We start from the raw sequence: 22,275 nt of genomic DNA on the forward strand, positions 1-22,275 counted from the left end.
GTTTTGGGTGGTTTTTTTGTTTGTTTTTTTTTTTTTTGTTTCAGAATAAACAAAATCAGTTTGAGAGTTGGTCTCAGTTACACACAACTGCAACAACCTCCAGGAAACCACATATAGCTAAGTCAAAAACACACACATGGACAACCAGGCACACAATACTTCCAACACACCTCTGACAAGCAAATTGAAATTAGACAGGGTCATTTTCCTTAGCCTTTGCCAGCCTGGAAGCATTGGTACTCTAGAAAAATTGCCATGGAACTGATTCATCTACCTGGATATCAGACACAATATGGTCTCAGCAAAACTCAAAAGGCTGGTCGCTGTCAGGCATCCAAGGCCAGACAGCAAACCTGTGGCTGCCAGGGATTTCAGGCTGGAGTGCTGGCTTGCTAGCCTTGCTGGACTCTGCTGCTTCTAAAGTCACCTACACACTAGAATGAAGAACACAGTAACTGCCTCTCTACTCACTACTGAAAACACTTGCAGAAAACCAAACCAATGGGTCAAGTAACAATCTGATACTTCAAATGTCTCCAGAAATAGAAGAAAGGTACATTCCAGAAGCCAGTCCTCATTTTCACTTCCTTCTGACTCCTACAGCCTCAAGTGACCAAATCCACAAATTGCTGAGAACTCCACATCCACTCTCTTCACTTTCCTTTTAGTAATAGCCTCAGAATCAGCATTCAGGAACTGCTTTCAATCTCTCCTTCCCATAACATACTTAGGAGAAAGATCCAATCACAAATGGTAAGGAGGCAAGGAGATGCCCATTTCTCTTACTGAGAACACAAATCCATGTATTACTACCTTGATATTGCCTCTTTTTTTCAATCAGCAACCGGAAACACCTATCCAAATGAAAGCAGCATTCTGAAAAGCAGTGTGCACTACCCCACCAGACCTACCCACTCAGTGTGCATTAGCATATGCCAGTGCCAAGTATAGTCCTGAGAATTTAGCTCACAGCAGCTCTAGGAGAGCGAGATTTGACTGAGACTAAAAACCCTACCAGTGTCCTTACCTTGATTCAGGCTTTTCAGTCAATGGTGCCATTTTCTTAGTCTCTTGATTTCATTCCATGAGAGGTATGAAAGAGTTAAGGAAACCTTTCACTGTTGCCCAGTCACTTGGCTGCTGAGATGTAACAAGAAATTTGTGGAGGCATCTCTCTCCCTCTCTGGCACCCTTAAATACTTTGCTCCTCCTACTGCTGTGCTTTAATTAGCCAGCTGGTTCTTAGTCACTCCATCCTGTCACTAGGCTTGCTCACCAACAGCCACCCCCACCCAGCCTGCCTGTCACTCCCCTGCCCCTGTCAGCACAAAGGACACTGACTCTTCCTGCAGCTCTGGAGGTGGGAAAGGGAAAAAGGTTCGAGGTGACACTCCATGGTAGCTTTAGTATGGGATGCACTTCAGAAGAAGTGGCAGAAAGACTTTGAAGAGGTATTAAAGCACTTGAAAAAGCACCTTTTTTTTTTTTTTTAACCAGGCAGCATCTGCTTGTCAAGGAAGGAAAATTTTCATTAGCATTGGACATGACAGATCCTGTTTCAATGGGTAGGAGCTGAAGGGGCAGCTAAAGTTTCTGCATTTGGCAGCTGAGATTTGTAACATAAATACCTGACATGACACAAGGGGAAACTAACTGCTTACGTATTATATGCCCACTCCATGGGCATCATAACAGGCATCAAAGAAGCCTCTGAGCCACAAGCTATATCACGGTGCCCCTAGCGTGGAGTGTCCCCACACAGTGCAGCCTGGCTTCCCTTTAGGCAACCTAAGACTTGCACTGGAGTGGAGGAAGTGCCAGCTTTTAGGAGAGTGAGGATATACTCATATATCCCCAGGCCTGGGCAGCCTGTTGGTGAGCAAGGTGAGTTGCAGCACAGAATCACCCTTTCTACACAGCAAGTGCCTACTAAACAAACCACTGGGAATAAGACTTCCTCAACTCAGTCCTTGAAGGTTGGCTTATGCAAGACCAAGTGGTAGCTTAACAGTGGAAGTAATATGAAAGAACCCCCAAGTCCTCTGCTACTTTCCTTGTCACCAGCACTGCTGGCTTTCATGACTGACACTCCCGAGTGTCTCTGTTTGCCGCCTGTCTCTGGAATTTGGTTCCTCAAATACTCATGTACAGGCATTGATCTGCTGCCACACTCACAGATTAGTAAAATATACTGAAAGTTACTGCAAGATGAACATTAGCATTCAAACAAGACCTAGAAAGCAGCAGAGATGGCAAGAGTTGCTGATTGCGGAAGGGCACAGAGCAAACTTTGTGAGTCAAAGCTTACTCTAACTTCTGACTCTTTCAGTAAAATGTTAGCAAAGGACACAGAACAAAGGTCTCCAAATACATACACACATGAACCCATACTGATGCACTGTGAAATGCTGACTGAGGTTCAGTCAGCAACACAAGTCCTCCCTTTTCCTCCACCATTACATCTTTTAGCATCCCAATATTTAACTCCCACCAAATTAAGCTTTTAATTGTTAACCAATATAGGCACAATTCTGATTTGGTACATTGGCTAAGGGGCCAGAAGCAGCTGGAAAATTGGTCTGTTTTACTTCATTTAAGACCAATCCCAAACCTCAGTGTAAACATGCCACTGATAGTTCTTATTAGAGTAAACAAAGGGCCCAAGAGCCCACATTTAATACCACATCCCTAAGACTAATGTTGGGGAGCTTGTTCCTGGGATTTTGATTTCATTTACCCCAGCAGATATCAGGTGCTACTAGCAAAACTCAGGTTTCAATCTACATTTAGATTCCAGTCCCTATAGAAGTCAAGAATATTTGGTTTGGGTGGAGGAGGAAGAGGGTTATTTCAGACATATCAACAGTCAGAATAAAGGACGATGGAAAACAGTAAGTTTTGAGTGGTTAGACCCTACTCTCCTCTCTGAAAAACAAGCAAACAACAAAATCCCCAAACAAAAAACCACCAAAACCTAACCCCATGTTGTTTCCTTGTCAACCTTGGGTGTGGGATAAAAAGCTTTATGAAATGTTGCTGGTTTACCATCAACCCACAGAACTAGTGTACTGTGCACCACAATTTTCCTGGCACCTACTGCTGCACAATCACTGCTGTATTTTTCCCCATAATACTCATATCTTTGTGAAAAATAACTTCTCCATAACATCTGAAGGAAATAGCAAGAGGGACAAAACAATATGAACAACAAAGGGAGTCTCTGGCACAACAGAGGCAGATGCCAGTTCTCAGGTATTCTGAACAACTGCTCTAGTAGCCACTGAACAAGCCTGCTTTCACTGGAGGGAGTAATTGTCACAATTACAGGCTACCCTGAAAAGTTTTGCTGCACAATCCATACAGGTTTTCCGTTCTGATAAATGTCCCACAGCCATACTAGTTCTTTTATGCCACCCCAATATGCCATGGGACTAGCCACCAGAAGGGGTCAGGGGTGCTGTGACATGCAGTTTAGAAAAGGATGGAATTTGATAGATCTGGGAGATGGTAAACAAAAGCAATTAAGGTTACTTCATTCTGCAGATGGACAGGAAAGGCAAAGCAAACTTACATCACGCTCATGCTTTTAGTTCAGTGTTGGGGTTTGAATTGCAAAATAAAACTCAGCCAAAATAACACGTTGCTGCTAGAGTTCCACCCAGTCCTGTCAATGAGGACAAACTCATTCACCCAACATCCTCATCCTGCTGGGCTGGAGCTCCTGCTTTGTTACAAAACAGCCACCCAGGTTCTGGTTGGGATAGTTTTACAGCAACCTCCCTGCTATAAAAGATGAGCCCTACCTTGCCCCAAAGCTCCCAACACCCAGATCTCCATGGATGCCTCAGACCTGAGCCTGAACTCTGCAGCTCAGTCCTCCCTAGCCGAAATCCATGGGAACCACCACCACCACCGACTGAAACACTGCTGTCAGCAGCCCCTACAATATGCCAGGCCACTCAGTGCAACTGCACAAGGACTCAGGAAGCACTTCCAGCTGAGTTTGCAAGGCGTGAGGGGTTCAGACTGTCACCGTAGGCTGAGTGAAACTCCTTATAAAGATGTACACAGGATTCTTAAGAGCTCTAGATAGGAACTTAATCTGGTAGTAGGAGTCCAAGTCTGCAGGGCAGAGGTTAAGGGCTAGCAAGCGGTCCTTTCCTTGTAACAATAAGGTATGCATTAATCCAGTGAAAGCACATAACCTTTTTAAGTATACAGACAGAAGAACGTGGACCACAAGACAAACTGCAACAAAATTTTCTCAGCTGGCTGAGAAAAGCAAATGCATAATTCGTCTTCCTTCCTGAAGAACTGTCCTAGTGTCCTTTTGGCTGTTGGAGATAAGGGCTGTGCTGTAGAATGGTGATCCCCTCATTTGACAGAATCAAATTTAACAGAATGAAATACTACCTGGTAGGATCATAGTTTACCAGCATTCGGGACCTACAGCATCTTGAGAGAAATTTCAGAGAGAGGAGTGGCATCTGCTGCTGTTGTCTTCTGACTGCAGAACTCAGCAGGAGCTGGAAAGCACTCTCGCACCAACACAAGCTGGGAGTGACCAGCTGTTTAGCAGTCACCTGAGTAGCAGTTTCTCCCAGCTCCCACTGATCTGCTGACCTATTTAAACTCCTATACATACAAGAAAGTATAACCTTGCTCCTCGGCCTTGCACAGCAGCTGACCCTGGTCCAAGTAATTTTACAGAATTCAGGACCTGCTAAATGCAATGCTCCAGGGGAAAATTTAGCACTTGCTAAATGCAACACTGAAGGGGAAAAACTTAGGGCTCAGCTATGTTTACCCAAGTCCTAAGGAAATTAATGACAGTTACAGCATACAATCAGCAAAACAAAACTTGCATCCTCACCTACACATAAGCATCTGATGCCCTTTGTACCCTGTATTGCCATTTACACTCGGGCAAAATGGAAGCAAAACTTGTATGCTGAAATCTGTGGCATATGTACCAAACTGAGGTGTGGGACACAAGGATTATACTCAATGATCACTGGATTGCATGTGGCAGGAGAACCCAGACTCTGTCCCTCTACTACAAAAAGCCATCAATGGCAGTTCACACACAGCAAGTTTAGTTTAGGCCAGAGCAATACTTACTGATCCAAGCAGCACCTCAGTCAATGAAAGGCATTGCTGGCTGTGCAGTTAACAGAATACACCCCAATCAATATTAAAAGCTTCTGTAATGGCACTAGTTGTTTACCAGTGCTCTTAACTTTCGTGCTGTAGAGCTTAAATTAACCTTAACGTACAGTCAGGACAAAAATCATCTCCTGTATGCCACACAAGGAAGCTGATTTTTGTAAAGCTCTCTGATTTTTCTTAAGACTCAAAATACTCAGATATTTAGCATAATCTCTGTGCCAGCAACTGATCTTACTCCCTTTTCCAGTGCAAGTGATTTGATAAATTGTTCAGAGTAAAAAAAGGAGAGGTAAGAATGCAGTATAGAAGGGAACTTGTAGCAGCAACAAAGAAAATTCAGACTGTGATCTCTCTCCATACCTCAGTATTTTCCCACACCCTAATTGCTAAAAACAAATGAATATCACAAATCAGGCTATCCACAGCTTCTGTTCTCCAGAAACAAAACTACAGAGCAAAGAGGCAGCATGCCTTCCAGCAGACAAGCCTGGGCATTCATGGAAACTAAGTCCCAGCAGTTCTGCCCAATGTATTTGCTAGGTGTGTCATTAATAAGCAGAAATCCAGCCCAAAACACCAGGCTGAGGAGAAATTTGGATTTGCTTCTAACTTGGCCAGCTGGACGGAATTATTAACCAGTTACATTCATAATTATGAAAGCTAATGAGAGACTAATCATATTTCACAGTTCACAGCTGAAAGTCATTTCCTTTAGGAGTTAATGAGAGTTTAAGTTCCCCCTTCATGTTGATTCCTCTCCCTCAAACTGTGGCTGTCAAAGAGTTTTGAAGGCCTTACTGACTTTAAATCTGTCTTCTAAGGGCAATACTTGGGTACAGGTGTACTGAGAGGAAAAGTGCTTGAATCTCTTCAAGGAGATGAAGACAAAAGCTATCTTTCCCCATCCCCTCCCACCACACCAACATTTCTTGTCAGAGCAAGGAAACAGCAACTGGATGACTAAGTAATGATAATGACTGCTGCTCAGTGCACTGCTGGACTCTGATTAGATTGTTCTTGGCCTCTAACCAGATTTTAAAAAAACAAATCAAACTACCAAAACACAAAACAACCAACAAAAAAACCCAAAGAAAACACACTGGCCATTTAGAAGAGGCAGGACTAGCCTATTAGCAACAGCACAGTGTGCAGTTAAGATGCTACTGGGTCATTGTCTCTGTCCAGATCCTTCACTTTAGTGACCTGGAATGAAGTAAACAAAGACATTGCCCATCAGGCCATGAGCTGCTCCCACGACCCTTTGCATCAAGTTCCTTAGCCCAAAAAACACAGCTAAATAAGGCTTGGGAAACATCCACCTCTGAAGACCTGGGGGCGTTGAAATTTTCACATCCTATACTAACTGCCTTGTGCCAAACAGAGAAGGAGCTATGAATCTATGAGCAGATTGGGAAGACATTAAGGAAAACGTTTGAAACACACTGTCCCTTCCAGAATCTCTGCCTCATCGACTCTCCATCTGTTCCCGAAAGTTCAATGGAAAAAAATGGAAACTCCATTTTCCTGCTTTCTATAAACTTACTCTCACTGTTACTGCTCTGTTTTTTTGGCACAGTGCTGCACCACTTAAAACCTCTTTACAGTCTAAGATGAGCAGAGCCAGCGTGGAGCCGGTGTGACAAACTGGCTGGAGCCAAAATGACATTGTGGGCAACACCTTCCTCTAGAAGATGTTCTGCTCTGTCTCAAGGGAAAGTTGTGAAAGACTTATTGCACCTTATAGCAGCCTGTCTGAATAACCTTCAGCATTCACCTGAAGAAATGCATTCCAGAACTGAATAATGCAGCAGCTACTGAGCAGCTGGCCCTGGGAAATCTGGCCATCAGGAATAACAGCAACTCTTTAGCAACCTCTGCAACAGTTCTGTGTCTGCATTAGGGGCACTTTTTCTCCTTTGTGGGAGAAATAATTTCTGAGCTTTGGACTTCCTGTAGCATTTTCCACGCTTTGACTCCTCACCTATGACAGCAAAAGATACAGTCAAGATATACCCACTGTGTTTTCATCCCTTTACTTAATTTCCTGGTGCACTGGGTAGATATTTTCTTCCCTGCCTTTCTGTGCCTTTGGTCCAGCTTGACAAGCCTGGAACTGTTTTGTCTTCAAGTGATAGATGCCTGGACTAAAGGTGTAAAGTGAGTCACTGATCTGTAGCATGCATTACAAGTCACACTAAAAACCAACACAACACCTTAATTTGATCTTAAAAAACATAAATATAAAATCTTTCTTTCTTTTCTTTTGGCCAGTCTTCGCGAACGAAGAACCAGGGAAGGTCTTTACACCTTCCAGCCTGCGCACTGGATTTTTTAGGTGAGACACAGTGTGCGCGGAACTGAGCCCACCCTTTAATCCTGAGGCTCATCTGCCGGGGCCAAGCAAGCTTGGACGGTGGCAGCGAGGTCCTCAGGACGTAGATGGATTGCCTTACAGGGCTAACGAGCTCCATCTGCCCGGGGAGTGGCCCCGATCGGGAATCGAACCCGGGCCTCGGCAGTGACAGTGCTGCGTCCTTAACCACTAGACCACCAGGGGCTCCCTGAAATAGCATAGTATACAACTACTTCTCTGTATTCCCATGAGCCTCCAACTAAAGGAAAAGAATCAGACAAAGAAAAGTAAATAAGTTTCTCTCATATAAAAAGGCAACGTAAAAAGAACCATTCAGGGCTTCACCTAACCTGGAATAGGGGCTGAAGAGTAAATCATTCTCCTGCAAACTCCTATATGGGCTATCCAGACCCTGGTACTCAATCTGTGCACTCCCTGAAGAACAGATGTGCCATGCCTTGTCGCTTGACAGCCAGAAGGCATCAAAGAGAAGGAAAGAAAGAAATGCAGATGTCATCACTTAGCTGATGACATAGGTCAGCCACAGCGCAAGCACTGTGACTCCCAGGCATGTCTCTGAGAATCAAGGCTTCTTGGAGATGCTCTTTTTCCAGAGCAATGCCTGACTGCGTCTCTCTGGGTGGAGGAGAACCAAGGATCACAATCTCTTTCCCCTAAAGCAGACAAACTGAGGGACAGAGCTTCCCTCCTTTTTACAGCCAAAGTACAGGATCATATTCAGGCCTGGTGTAAAACAGCCCATCTCTAGAAGAGACCAAGTAATTGTGCTAGTTCAATAGTGGGGTCCATGTGATTTTGCTTATAAAGCAGCAGTAGAATGATGTAAAATTTGGCTTGATATCTCCCAAAAGTTTCTCCAGCTTCCTCTTCAACATCCTGAGCTTTCATTCCTCAGAGAGAACAAGTTCATAAAAGACAGCGCCATCAGGCTGACAACAGCTGCTGCATGTTCAGCATGTAAGAGGCTGATGTTAGCCCTACTGAAAGGGCTCTATATCCCCAGAGGAGAAAGACATAAGCAACCCTTGAGAATCACAATATGAGTATGCATGTGATTCTGGAGACAAACATCAGGTACAGTGTTATATGGGAAAGAACTTGAGATTATCATACGGAGCTGAAACTTGAGACCACTAGAGGATCTACACAGAGAAAAGGGAAGGGGAGAGACAGGAGAGACTGATGCTTTCAGCCTTTTAGTAAAAAAGGAGTAGCCAATAAGAATTTTATTTGCCAGTTCTAGGATGCCAGAGTTTCAGTCTTCGGTAACTGCTGCTTTGACCTTTGCCTTCCTGATCACAAACAGGCTCTATAGAACAGTCATCCTAAGGGGGAAAAATGGTCTCAAGAGCGTGACATGTGAGCCTCAGCCTTGATCATGTCTCAGACTTCTGCTTCAATGCAGAGTTCTCAAAGACTGAGGCACTTTTGCCTCAGGCAAGTAAGAAAATCAAACCTCATCTCAGAACTGTCAAGTCTCTTTTATCCCAGGATGTAATCTTAGACCAAACAATACCAAAGACCTCACACCATCTCCTCTAAAGAAAACAAATCAGCTTCACCAGAATTGTAGTTGTCTTGTTTGTAGCTATCTTAAACCTAGCCCAGTAGCCCACTGGGGGTCTGATCATCATCAGCTCCATAATTCACCCCCCAAACAGTTAAATCCCAGTTCAAGAGCTCCTGTCTGCTCTAAATCTACACCAAGTCATCACCCATGCTGACAGCCACTCAAACCTAACCTAATGGCCTCTTACAGATGAGGCAATGAATACAGCTCTCTATTGCCATGCAAGCAAGCACCAGTGCTAAACCTGGATTTGTAGCCTATGCAAGGCCAACTGCTAAACTTTCGTCCTTATCCTAAGACTTTACTACTCCAACTCCAAAATCCCACTACCTTCATGTGTTTCTGATCTAGAATGAGGCACAAATTATTTACTGGCACTAACATCAATATCAATAAAAAAAGATGTCACAAATGCAGATAATAAACAAGGAGGATGTCAAAAACACAGATAGTAAACAAGGAACACATCCGATGGTGGCAAAAGTGAATTTAATCCTTGCTGGGACTAATATGTTTTATCTAATGCATCTATGAATCACTACAAAAATAGGACTCAGAGCTTTATCCTCTTTCAAGAACTGGAACTTTTGACTGGCTCACATAGCAAAAAAACATCTATAATACAGTGATACTCTCACCACCATACAGCTTTCTGCTGCACAACACAGGTAGGCTGCTACTAGGACGAAAACTGCTCCCATGCAAGTCATGAGAGACAGATGCAATTTTGGTGTCTCAAGTCAGGATAAGGTCTCCCAGTGACATGCTCCTTCCCCTCCTTTCAGAGTACTCACACCAGTCAGCTGGATGAACTCTTCAGGCCCAGCTTAGGGCAGGATCCTCTGACAATGACTTCCACTCCGTCTTCTCTTCACATGCAACTGCTACGTAACAGCTCATACCTACAAAAGTCAAAGAGAAAGAAAATGCTTATTAGCACCACTAGTTGCTCTGTCCAGCACAATCACAGAGGGCTGTACTAAAGCAATCAGCCTTTGCAGAAATGATGCTACTTTTAGATAAAGCAATTCCCTCTGCTTACCATGCAGGAAGCATAGCATAGTTAGTATAAACAGCAGTCTGACCAGATCTGCATCAGAGCATCCCCTGTGTGAGAACCAATATTAACAGTTGTCCCCAGGGAAGGCTGAAACCACATCCGTTTTCCTGCCTTTCTGCTAGAGGTTCCCCCTCAAGGAGCAAGGACAGCTGAATAGCACATATATTCACGCCTCCCTACAACCTACAGCCTGTTTACTAATGTAAATTGCTGCTGATTTCAGCTTAATTTAGTATACTGGTATGCAAAATGCAGAAAAGGAGAAGTAAATACACATCTATGCAGTTACCCCTGATGTGTGAATAGACTCATCTGGTACAGAGCCTGGTTTGGGAGCTGGTGGTAACAAGCCACAAAATATAACTCCCCACTGCCAGGAATAAAAACCCTCAAAGAAGAGCAGGTAGTAGGCACATATTAAGAAACACACACACATCAGGTTGTCTTAGGACAAATTCCTTGGTTAGGGTACTCAGCTAGACAGACGGAGGCAGAATTTACACAAAACAATTTAATTTTTTTTTGCATGCATTGAGAGTTAGTAACTGAGACTATTTAACTCCAGTCCAATATTAAGTCTAAATGGTAAGATCTGACATTGATTTAATAGAGGGCTGCGCAGCTTTATTGTTTCACTCCAAAATATTTACAGAAGTCTGCTTTAGTGAGATGTCTTTGCAGTTTGACTTACGAGGTAAGTATTGACGCCCCTCAACTTCAATCATGTTATTTATCAGGCTAAGCTAACCAGCCAGTCACCCTGAGCTTCTGCTGTACTGAGTGGACAGAGTGGTGCTTCCAGAGGACAATGCAACCTCTCTCCCCCCTGACTTCATACTTGTCTGTATTCAACAACTCTAAAAAGAACTTGAGGAGAACAACTAGCAAAGTTTCATGCCTACGCTGGATGATTGAACAAATCATCATGAGTGTTTTATTCAAGCTCTGAGGAGAGTGAAATCACACTTCTACTGAGTAGCAGTTTCAATAAGCAATGCAAGACGAGAACCTCCAAGGGTCCTGTACAACCAGCGTGTCAGCCAATAAGCCTCACCAGTTAAATATTCTTATGACAGTGCAGGTGGGGCACAGACATGACATGGAGAAAACAGAAGGTGATGCTCAGAGATCAAAGCACTCATCAAGCACATATCAAGGACCTTGTCTAGGAGCCATCTCAGAACATGCTCACAGAGCTTCAAGATGATGTTTTTACAAGCCTCAAGACTTCTTTAAAATCCAAAAATATCCCAAAAAATGAGCCTAGTAGAACCAAGATAGTTTTTCAATAAAACTAAAATAGTCCTAGGAAAATACAAGTTGAAAAAAATTAGAGTTTTCTGTCCAGGACAGTCTAGCAGCTTCTCCATCTCCAACAAGTAGAAAGGGATCAATGAAAGGACACACATTTGAAAAGCCTATTGCTAGCATTGGAAAGAAAATTTCCTATAAAGGTGCCCAGAGTATGCACCATGAGAAAGTTAATACTCCAGTGGCAAGGTCAAGCCCTGGTTTTCCCACAACACAAGAAGCTGCCCTGCTGGCATTAACTACAGTTTGTTTGCTTTCCCAACCTGCCTTGTCCTTGTGAGTTGGCAAAAGGCTGAAGCTGGCCAGAGTCCCAGCTACCAAAAGCTGCCCAATGCAGAGAACTGTTATCACAAGGACTAAGAGCTAGGTTGAGAGGGGGAGGAGAGAGTAGTAAATGGCACAAAAATCAACGGATAGAAACTTCTCTGGTGCTGAGAATTGTTACAACTAAGTTTATAACCTGGCACATAGCCAGGGAGCACAGCAAGACACAGGAATAGAGAGGCAGGTTATGACTGGTCTGTGCCCAGGTCTAGAAGAGACACCTAAACATTCAAACTTTGCCTTTGGAAATATGCCCCACACTAGCTCCTGGAGGACCCTAAGAAGTTATTTTTTTCTGAAAAATCAATGCAGGATTCACAGAAGGATTCAGTTTAGACAAACTTTATACCCACTGCCGTTAGAGCAAAACTTCCCTTTCTGTCAGTGGCAGCAAAATTAGGGAGCTGACCGTGTCAGAGAGGAAGGACACTGTCAGAAAGTTTTCAACATATTTTAATTTTGTTGGTATTCAGCTGTGTTATGGCTTTATCTGTTTTTAAGAGTTTGATTTCCAATAAAACTTTCTGTAAAAGAAAAGTCTGCTGAAAGAGTTTCCAATGAATAACACAAAAGCTACTGGGACTCTGCCTGCTCAAGCAGCCAGCACATCAGCACTGCTGGTAACTGAACTGCTCAGCAAGTGACAAAAAGCAGCTTCCACATGGAAACTTTGAATGAATGCAGTAGGTGAGCAAATCAAGCAACAATAAACCACCACAAAACCAAACCAAAACCTTACCACACTGCTAATAAAGAGGTTTCCCTGCAGGATTTTCAGGATTTTCCTTTTTTTTTTTTTTCCTTTGATTTTTATAATTAGGGATTTCCCTAATTCTACACACTCCTAGAGTTTAGAGACAAATAAATCACTGTGGCTTAGAGTAGCTTGTGTAGTTCTGATGCATTGAGCTACAGCATCAGAATGTCCTGGTACCCAAAGCTGCCAGAAGAGGCTTTTCAGTGACATGGGAAAAAAATAGCAGGAACAAGATGGGGAGGAGCTTAAAGTACAAAAGTAGAAGGTCCACAATTTTACATGTGTTTCTGGAGGCTGCTTTATTCATGCTAAGGACTGATACACTGGCTGACAATACTATGGTAGTGCAAAATCAAGCTCTATAGCTCCTTCTCCCTTTTTTGGATCAATAACCAGAAATCTGGCACTTCTTAAAAGGGTTGGACGCAGGCCACAGTCAAGCCACATACCTATGGAGAAAGGAACACTGCCAAAAATGAAACGGAGAGGGTGAGAACAAGGAGAAACCTTCGTCACAGACAGTGGCCAGGCACGATCCAGCAGGGCACATCTATCTGTGAGCACACTTGTGAGCCCCAGCAATGACACCTAGACACAACTACCCCACTGTTGACATGAACACCAGCTCAGCACGCTGCTATTCTTGCAGTAATTTTCCATACTTCCCAGCCTGAGCTCACACACAACCAAGCAGACAGCACAGCTTCCAGTACCCCCTTCGGCAGTGAGGGAAAACACTGTCCAAGTGATCTCACACCTGAACACAACAGGAGGGCAGCACACACACACACAGAGCCTCGAGCTCAAGAACTGGAGGTGCCAAGTAAAAGAAACATAGGAGTTTCACATTGTTTTCAAGGTAAAAAGAGAAAGGGGCTGACCCTGCTTGACTTCATCATGTTGTTTGTACAGCGCCCTGTGCTTTGGGCACGGAGCTGCAAAATCAAAGCAAGTACAATGGCAATGAAAACATAATCAAACACATCAGTGTGGGGCCAGCTTTCCAATGGAAAAGCAAAGGCTTGGAAACTAAAGTCAACAAACAATACTCAGATCTAAAGGCCATTTAAAAAAAACCAGCAAATTCAAGCAGCTCTGTAAGACTAGCAGGATAAAAATATTATATTTTGCCATTGTCCACATAAGAACAGGCAGCCTCTTTTTCAAGGAATTTAAATGGACAAGAGACACGAAGGGGAAACAGATGCATGGATGAGGAGTGATTTGTCGTGATCATCTAACACCAGGATCAGTGCCAGGAACAAACTATGACTCCAGCTTTCCTAGAAAAATGCTCCTTTCACTGGTCTATACTGCCTCTAAGGCTGAAAATTAACACTGACCTTTTGAAGGCATTTTCAATGAAAACTGCTTTCACCATCCCACCTGCTGGAGATTACAACTCCCCACGGTGCTGGTAGCAGAGGTGTCCATGTGAGCACTACATAATTCACAGAAAGCTGAATTCAAGTTAAACTGAACAACTACTGAAGATAAATTAAGCTCATCTACTTTCTCAGTGTTGATCACACAGTGCACACATGCACTCTTCAGCTGGCAAAGCTGTAAGTGAAGCCAACCATCAGCAGTGTAGAAGAGAAGACAAGGGGCCCTGTTTTCAACCTGAGGAACTGTTTGCTAAGTTGATGCTTGTCCTTAGTCTCATATATGGTTATGTCCTTCCACTCTGGAAGTCCTAAGACTTGTGGATCTTCTAAAAATTTCTTCCCTGAGCCACTCCATCAGAGTTCCAGCTTAGTAAAAATCAAATACAACAAAAATTCCATCTCAGCCTCTATCTGCCGCTCACAGAATATTGCTTTGGGCCAACAGGAACGTTACAGACAACAGTGATGCTGTTACTAACCTACATGCAAGGCCAAATCCTGCAAAAGCACGTCATTCCCAGTGAAGTCAAAAAAGAGGTAGTACATTCCAGGATGGATGTTGATCTCTCAAAATGGGCTTAGATTTTCTCCAATATAAAAATGAACTCTTCTGACTGACAGACCTTTAATTTTAGTGAGCTTATGTAAATGAGGGGCTTCCTTCACCCATTGCTCAACAAACACCACCAATATAGTATGTGATCTCCAAACACAAATTCCTTACATGGACTACTTGGGTTCAACTCTGTTGAGAAAACACTGCCAGAACATAGCAGATTAGCTCAAGCTGCCTCCTCAGGAGAGGCTGGCTGCTGAAATTCCTCCTTCTAATTTGTTCAATCCATGCCCAAAAGACTGCTTTTACCTGCCCAAATGAGTCAGCAAAATCCATTTCACCTCTTCTCTAAACGCAATACAGGCAGCATACACCTTCATGGCAGAGGCAGTGCACCCTGTGTGGCACCAAAGCACTCCTATTTGCTCAGGTGTGGCTGCCTTTCTGGTTGGGCACACCGGCAGGCAGCATACCTGGCAGCACGTTGCAGAAGAAAAACTGCTCAGAAGCAGCTAATATATCAAAACTAGTAATGCAGATTTCCCCCCCAAAATACCCACGAGTTTACATCTACATCTACATCCAAAGGAGAAGTGGATAACTACAGAGCAGGTATCCTGTTTATAAATTCTTCTAAATCCCCAACTCAAAACTGGGGTCAGGAATAAACAGAAAACAAACATACAAATGAGCAAGGTCATAATACATCTTCACAACAATCACAGAGAACCAAGCTTCTAGACCAACATTGATCTGCTCTCAGATTTGGTCCTTAAGATGTAATTTCAACAATGTGCATTTGCTTCCCCCTACAATTCACTGGTTGCCTTTTGAAAGGGAAAGAAAAAAAGGTGTAACCAACATGTAGATGGTGATCAGAAAGAAAAACACTGCAGCAACGCCAGAGCTTAGGGCACATTCTCACTTTGTCGCCATTTTCCATTAGCTAACATTGTCAGCTCCACAGAGGTGAGATACGACTTACCCCAGAGTAATGCCATCCAGATACAGAGGTTACTCTCAACTGACCCCAACCTAAGTGAGATTAGAGTCAACCCCTCCCCCTCACCACCTCTTTCACCACCTCTATATTTAACTGCAGATTAACTCATTTCCTCTATCCACATGTGAGATTAAAGTGCACCAAGTGCTGTCAGCTCAAGCAGAGCCTCGATGTAAATCACTACATCATCCTCATGTAAATCACTACTCAGTGTATGTATTAAAGCATGTCAAGGAGAATGAGTCACACACTTCATACTCACAAAACCACACACTTGCTTCTTAAGAAGTAAAACTGGCTGGCAGCCCAGGTCCCCAAAATAGTAAGAGATAGCTCTAATTCTAATCTTCTCCTGTCTGTTACATAAATCTTAAAGACATAAGAAGTGCCACTATTTACCAATGTGTTTGAATGAAATGTGGGTCAGTGACCAAGGCAAAGGGTCAAACACACAGTGACCTGGCCTCTGGGCACTGTGTTGACTACACTTCTCTAGAGGAAACAACAGCCCCTCGTTCCAGGGAGAGGGAAAAGTAAAGCAACAAAAATCTCACCGAGACGTCGCACTCACCACGTTTGGTTCAAAAAGGCCGAGGAAGAGAAGACAATGAAAGTCTTCTCCACTCTGTGCAGTATCACTCATGAAAGCCTTTGTACAAGGATGAAAATGCTGCTGTCAGGCTGCAGATCTCCATCCACTGTGAGGCAGAGTCGCAGGAAGGAGAGAGGTACTCTATACTGGGAGGGGGACGGTGGCCACAGCTCCAGGGGCTGCAGGGATCCCACGCTTCTCTGGTCACAGCCCTGCTGTGCTCTGACCCCGTAGGGCCATAGCTAGCCCCTCTCACTCCCATGGAAGGCAGGTGCCTTCAGCATGTGTATCCTCCCCCTGTGTCTCAAGAACACTATGCCAGGAAGACAGCATTTTATTTCTACCTGACCTCTCTGCAAATCACCTGGAGTCCTAAGTTATAAGATCTTTATCACAGCTTGAAGCAAACACTGGGTAGCTGCAAATAAAGTTGGGACTTTAAATCCAGCCACATGAGTTAACTCCACAGTGAATATAATTTTTCACAGCTAACAACTATGGTAATTAATTTTACCTCAATGAACGCAGAAAGGGTGAAGCATGCAAAATTGAGAACAGGAGTAAGTTTCTTGCCTTAGATTTTATATCAATAATCCTTTAAAGTAAAAGCACTTATTTTCCTCATGTCCCTAATCTCCCTTGTTCTAACACTTCAAGCAATGAGGTCCCCTTAATTTTCAGTGGCTTAAGTAACAGGCCTCTGTATTTTTGCCAAGAATAATAGAAAATCAATGCGGACAGCACCCAGGGAAACATGCAGAAGAGCCACTGGCATTTGCTTCAGCTGAACAGCTGGAATAAGTTGTCAGTTCCCCTTACAGTATCCTCCAGCTTCATTGTCCAGCAAAGGGGGCTATTAAAGGAAAGAAAATGCTTATAACAAGCTTATGACACATCTCAAAAGCAATCACTGTGTCTCCATTATTCAGGAAACTCCGGAACGACAAACAGATGGAAATGAGAAAAGGAACAGTGGAATGAAGCTTCAGCCATAGATTGCAGAAGCAATGGGGCATGTCAGGCAGATGTACCATTGCCAGGGCAGAATGTGTCTGATCTAACACAGAGAATGCATCGCCTGAGAATGAAATCACAACATGCTGGGCAAAGACAGGCACAACTGTTAAGATTTGGTGCTGCCATGCATATACCAAAAGGGAGATGAACATATATCAAAATATAGAGAACAAAGAATAAAGTGGCTGAAATCTCCCATGAAAAGAAAGATCTACCTTGCAGAGATCAACAGACACAAAGGTGGTGGTGATTATCTTTCAGCTCAGGCATTCCCAAAGGGCTATAAATAGATTGCTGTGATTTGCGAACATCTGTTTATTTAAGGGTAGATTTTGGGCTGAAGGTGTCTCAATTTTTTTTTTTTTCTGCCAGTACGAAGTCACTATATAAAATTTATGGCAAATGGGACACATCTTAAAAATCAACAGCAGGTTTCTAGTGATTTGAGAAGCTGAAACACTGAACAGATGGAAATGAGAAAAGGAACAATGCACTGCATGGGGTCACTATCAGCTCACAGAAAAGCTACAAGCCACAATGTCCATGAGCTGTGTAATTGATGTGAAATGCCCGTCTGCTTTCTCTGTACATTAGCTCCATCTTGCAATGAAACTGCAAGCGTGTCTTATGGAAGCCAGTCACATTGCTTGCTTCTATCCCTGTCTGCCAATGGGCTTACACAGCCCTGTCCTGCGTTTGCACACATGCCTGTTTTATTTTTCCACTGAGAGTTTAAAAATGGAATTCTTTTTGTTGCTCTTGTAATTCAGAAGTTAGACTCAGACCCTGAAAACATTGTCTGTTCTTGGCAAAACAACGGGCAAATGCTAACCTCTTGATCTACATGAAAAGAAGAATGTTTCCTGTTCTAAATAACTAATTCGTGGTTTGTATTTCTTTAAACCTCATGTTGTTTTGATGTCTTTATAAAAAATGGAAGGAAATTGATTGTAACCACCATAAGACAAATCCTCATTAGATTCCCCTCCAGCTCTGTATCTTGGGCTTGAACCCTGCAAGTGATCAAACAGCTGGCAAAATTATATCGTGTGTGATTGTGGTTATGCTAATAGCAAGGCATCCTTTAAAAGGGTGAAAAAAACTTACAAAGAAACTGCTGCTCAGACAGCCCTTCTAGGAGTCTAAACTTGATTTAACAGCAGCTGTCAGAAGATCAGTGTTTGGGCCAGAGCACGTCAAGTTACAACTACTTCACACTGCAAGGTACAGCCACAGGGTGCTGAAGGGGGAACAGAAGGGACAGTTTCAAGGCTGGTATTGCTGCTGGACTATACATCACCCTGCCTATGGTGGAAGGGCCTCACAAACATGATTTAAGACAATTCCTTCATATCATAAGCACAGGAAGGGAATAATGGAAGCAGCAGCCCTGAATCAGGGATGTGGAAGCTGTGGAAGTCCTGGGACCACATCATTACCTGCGCTGGGATTCATAACAATCCAGGCAACAGCCACAGAACAATCAGGCAGACTCTTGGAGTAGCTAACCAGAAAATCTGACTCATTAACCAATGTATAAATTAAATAATACTGAGGAACCTTGTAAGATTGGACAACTGAATCAAATCAATGCCTAAGAGACTAAAAATGACAAATATACATTGAGGTTACAAGGAAAGATTAGAGGAATATTTAGCTGGAAAAGATAGAAGCAAAGAAGAAAAGCTGATTAATTTCAGGCTGCAAGTCAAGTAATGAATGGATAATTGTGAGGTAAGATTTGGATGCACCAATTTATCCTGTTCCTTGCTATAAAAAGGCATTAAGTGTAATAGAGATTATTTTATAAAAATAATTTTAATTTAAAAGGTGGCATAAAATCAGCCTGAGGAATTTATTACCACAGGGCAAGGAGGGAACACTGTAGGGAAGTAGCTTTACTGGCTTTTAAAAATGATTAGACAATTATATTAACATAAATAATAGCTACAACTGGGAAAGCTACATGAAGAGTTACAAGAATAATCAAGCCAAAGACATCTTTCTCTTTCATTTGCAGCCCCATACTTGTGCCTTCAGGCAGGGTCTGCCCTTTCCAAGTCATTGTTAGAATTAAACAGGCTGTAAAATTCCCATTTGGCCCTTACATGGTTTTGTGTGTGATGGATGCTCAGACCACAGGGGAGGAATGGTTCAGAGTCTCAACAGTTTTGGGTTGCACCAATGCCAATAAGCAAGGCTGGAGTTCTGTCTGATAGAAACAACCAGTAATTCTACTCCTTTAGTGATCTGGGAAGCTAAGGGCCACAGCAGCAACTTGATTACTTTAGCTCAAGCATCCTCCACAAAGTCTGCCCCAGCTGTGACTCAGCCAGCTCCTGTGAATGAAGATGAAAACCAAAAAACTCCATCTTTGGTCTTCATACTCAGACCTCCCCGAAGTGCACAAGATTCGAGATTAATTTCTTGTATAATGGCTTTAAAAGTCATCCTGTCTTCAACAAAGCCTCCATGCTAAAAAACAGCCCAGATTTTCAAATTCCACTGTTAGAGTAATTGAAATAGTTCCAAAACGTCACTGCAAAAGAACTGAAGTCTTCACACGTAGCTCTAGTCAAGTAACAACATTCAGTCTTTTACCAAAAATCTCCTGGGGGATTCTTGAAGCTTGAACCCATTCAGAATTGCCCACAAGAGAGTTTCTCTAAACCATATAAAATCTCCCAGTCAGTTAAGAATGGGTACAGCACAAAGTGCCATCTCCCAGTTTGATACACCCTTAGGCACTGCTCACCTAGAATGGTATTCTCAGCTCTTACAATGTGTGATGCTTTCATAAAGCCTGATGCTTTCCCACCTGATGGAAGTGAGAGATTGTATGAGCATTTCAGCTTTCATCTAAGATAAATAAAAAAACAATCCCAAAATTAAAAAATAAAAATAAAGAAATTTAAAAAAAAAGAAAAGAGGAGTTACTGACACTCATGGTGAAGAGAAAAACTTGAAGAATCAGAAAAGATCAGAACCCGAAAGCAAATGAAAGTAATTCTAATGTATACTCTTAATGACAAACAGAGATTGCTTAATTTGAGATGGGGAGAACCCACACGCTAAATCAAGAACATTTGAAGTTGCAATACTATGAATATACAACACAGGAGTTCACACTGTTCTCTGGGCATTCACTCTTGGGAAATACTAATCCTACTTTAATGCAGAAACCTACAAAACAAAGGGGGGGAAGTCAAAAAGTAAGAAGCTGAACCACTGTCAAGCAGAATGATTTTCTAAATTCTTGGTGACATTTCTCAGGAGTCACTGCCTCCCTTTGACCATCACATGAGGGCTCTGGGTGCTGGGGCAGGACAATGTTGTGTTCAGTTGAGGATCCCACAGCAGGGCTCAGTGACGTCTGCCTGTGCACAATGAGACCCAGAGCAGCAAACATGTCAGGCTGCTGCTACATTCTGCCTGGTGTCTGGCACAGCTGGAAGAAGCCAAACCTAAACAAAATCAGGGGTTTTCTTCAGCCTCATAGCACTGAAGCACATGGTGTCCAGTAATTTCAGAAGTTCAAGAGAAGAAAGAGTTGAATCTCACGGGGGACACTGCTTTCCCATCTACCTTGCATGAACTTGATGGGAAATTGCGTCCTCCTGACACAGGAGGATGTGCCTTGGTCAGCCAGAGAAATGTGAGAATGGAGTGTCAAGCTCAGTGAAAAGAGGCACAAGTGTCAAAGCAATAGTTCTCCTTGACTCCCGTTCCTTTCACAGTTTACTCTGTGGCAGCATGAAACAGAATTCGATCCTGCCTCGCAGGAGGGTTTCCCTCCCTGTGAAGTCAGAGGACACTAATCGGTAGCACGTCAAATGTGAACTGAACGCAGAAGGTGCAATCATGCCAACTCCTCTGCTTTGACTGCAATTCCCACAATAGCTGGGTTTTTCTGCAAAGTCTGCAGCTCATGCAGTAGCCAGGAATCTTAGGTTTCAAGTAAACCAAAAGAATTACATTCTGGGAATGCCTGCTCTGCACAAAGCAGGGCTACACAGAGATAGACGAGCAAGCTCTGAGCTAGCTGCTTCCCAGCTATGGCAGCACCGTTCTCCTGGGCTCAAGAAAGGCTGCTGATCTCAACTGATCTCCCCGTTGAGATCAATTAAGTGTTTCATGTGGGTATTTCTAGTGTAAGTCTACACAAGGCCTAGGCAGTGTTTGCTTCTTACATTCATGACTTGCCCTTAAAGACCCTCTTTTCTGCCTCTGAAGGCCCAGGTTGTCAGCATCATCTTTCAGAGCCAATAACTACCTGCACTTTCTGCAAAAGTGAGCACTGTACTTCCACTGCAGAAGGGCTGCAATGGCTCCCTTGTCTTGCAAAGTAGGTACAGCCATCGTTAAAGGGCTAATCCTTTCTTTTTTTTTTTTAAATTAATGAGCCATATAAATATTTAAGAACTTCAGGTGTCTTTGTGGCTACAGAAAGTAAGTTTGAAAAATATTATCAAAAGCTCAGACGAAAATAGCAAACAAAATGGCACAGGAAGATTGCAGTGATATTTAAAAATCCACATACCTCTTAACAGATTAACCACAACAACCTTGTATTGCACTGAGAGTCCTTCAATTCACTGGGATTCTATGAAAGTGCAGAGACAGATACACTTCATAGCTAAATATCACATGGAATGTGAGATATAATGGTAACCAGTTAAGCACGGAGCACATCTGCTCAGCTTGCACAGAACATCCCCCAGAATTTCTCTGTCTTCAGGAACATCAATGTTTCCTTGTCCTGCACTTGCATGCTGGCCCTTCACATTTTAAACATGTCACTCAGGATGGTGAAAGGGTACAACAACAGTGTGACCTATATATCTTAGTACCTGCTCCAAGAGCTCACTTGCCAAAATAGATGCTAACCATGGATCTGAATAACTTCCCTTTTCTTGTATTTCCCATGAGATATTATTAAAATGTTTGTGTCTGTGAACAATTCAAGCTTTGATTACTCTCCTCTTGTTTACAGCTTTGCATAAAATGCAAGCCATCAAGTCAAGTTGTTTTTCAAATTCTGTAAGCACACTAAACTTTCAGAACTAATCCTATAAACTAGATTCTCTGGGCTTTCAGAGGTTCCCTAATATGGTCATTAAATAACTGAGAGATGAGGACACCTCACAAAAACTC

The 22,275-nt window shown here is 43.0% G+C and overlaps 1 protein-coding gene across 17 annotated transcripts in view; it reads right to left on the bottom strand.

The window, feature by feature from the left end:
* Nucleotides 1-22,275, bottom strand: part of SORBS1 (sorbin and SH3 domain containing 1) — a 113,323-nt gene that overhangs the window by 77,113 nt on the left and 13,935 nt on the right. For 3 of the 17 annotated variants that reach the window (XM_027899227.1, XM_027899229.1, XM_027899228.1), the window contains exon 1: nucleotides 1,028-1,175. In XM_027899227.1, coding sequence (XP_027755028.1) covers nucleotides 1,028-1,059 — 32 coding nt within the window. In that variant the 5' untranslated portion in view covers nucleotides 1,060-1,175. Of the gene's footprint in view, nucleotides 1-1,027; nucleotides 1,179-9,907; nucleotides 10,051-22,275 lie in introns of those variants that run through there. The other 14 variants (XM_027899224.1, XM_027899223.1, XM_027899226.1 and 11 more) reach the window with 12 other exon arrangements.

Source organism: Empidonax traillii, unplaced genomic scaffold (assembly GCF_003031625.1).
Source record: "Empidonax traillii isolate 1590-97213 ecotype Southwest subspecies unplaced genomic scaffold, ASM303162v1 scaffold651:size361119, whole genome shotgun sequence".
Taxonomy (NCBI): domain Eukaryota; kingdom Metazoa; phylum Chordata; class Aves; order Passeriformes; family Tyrannidae; genus Empidonax; species Empidonax traillii.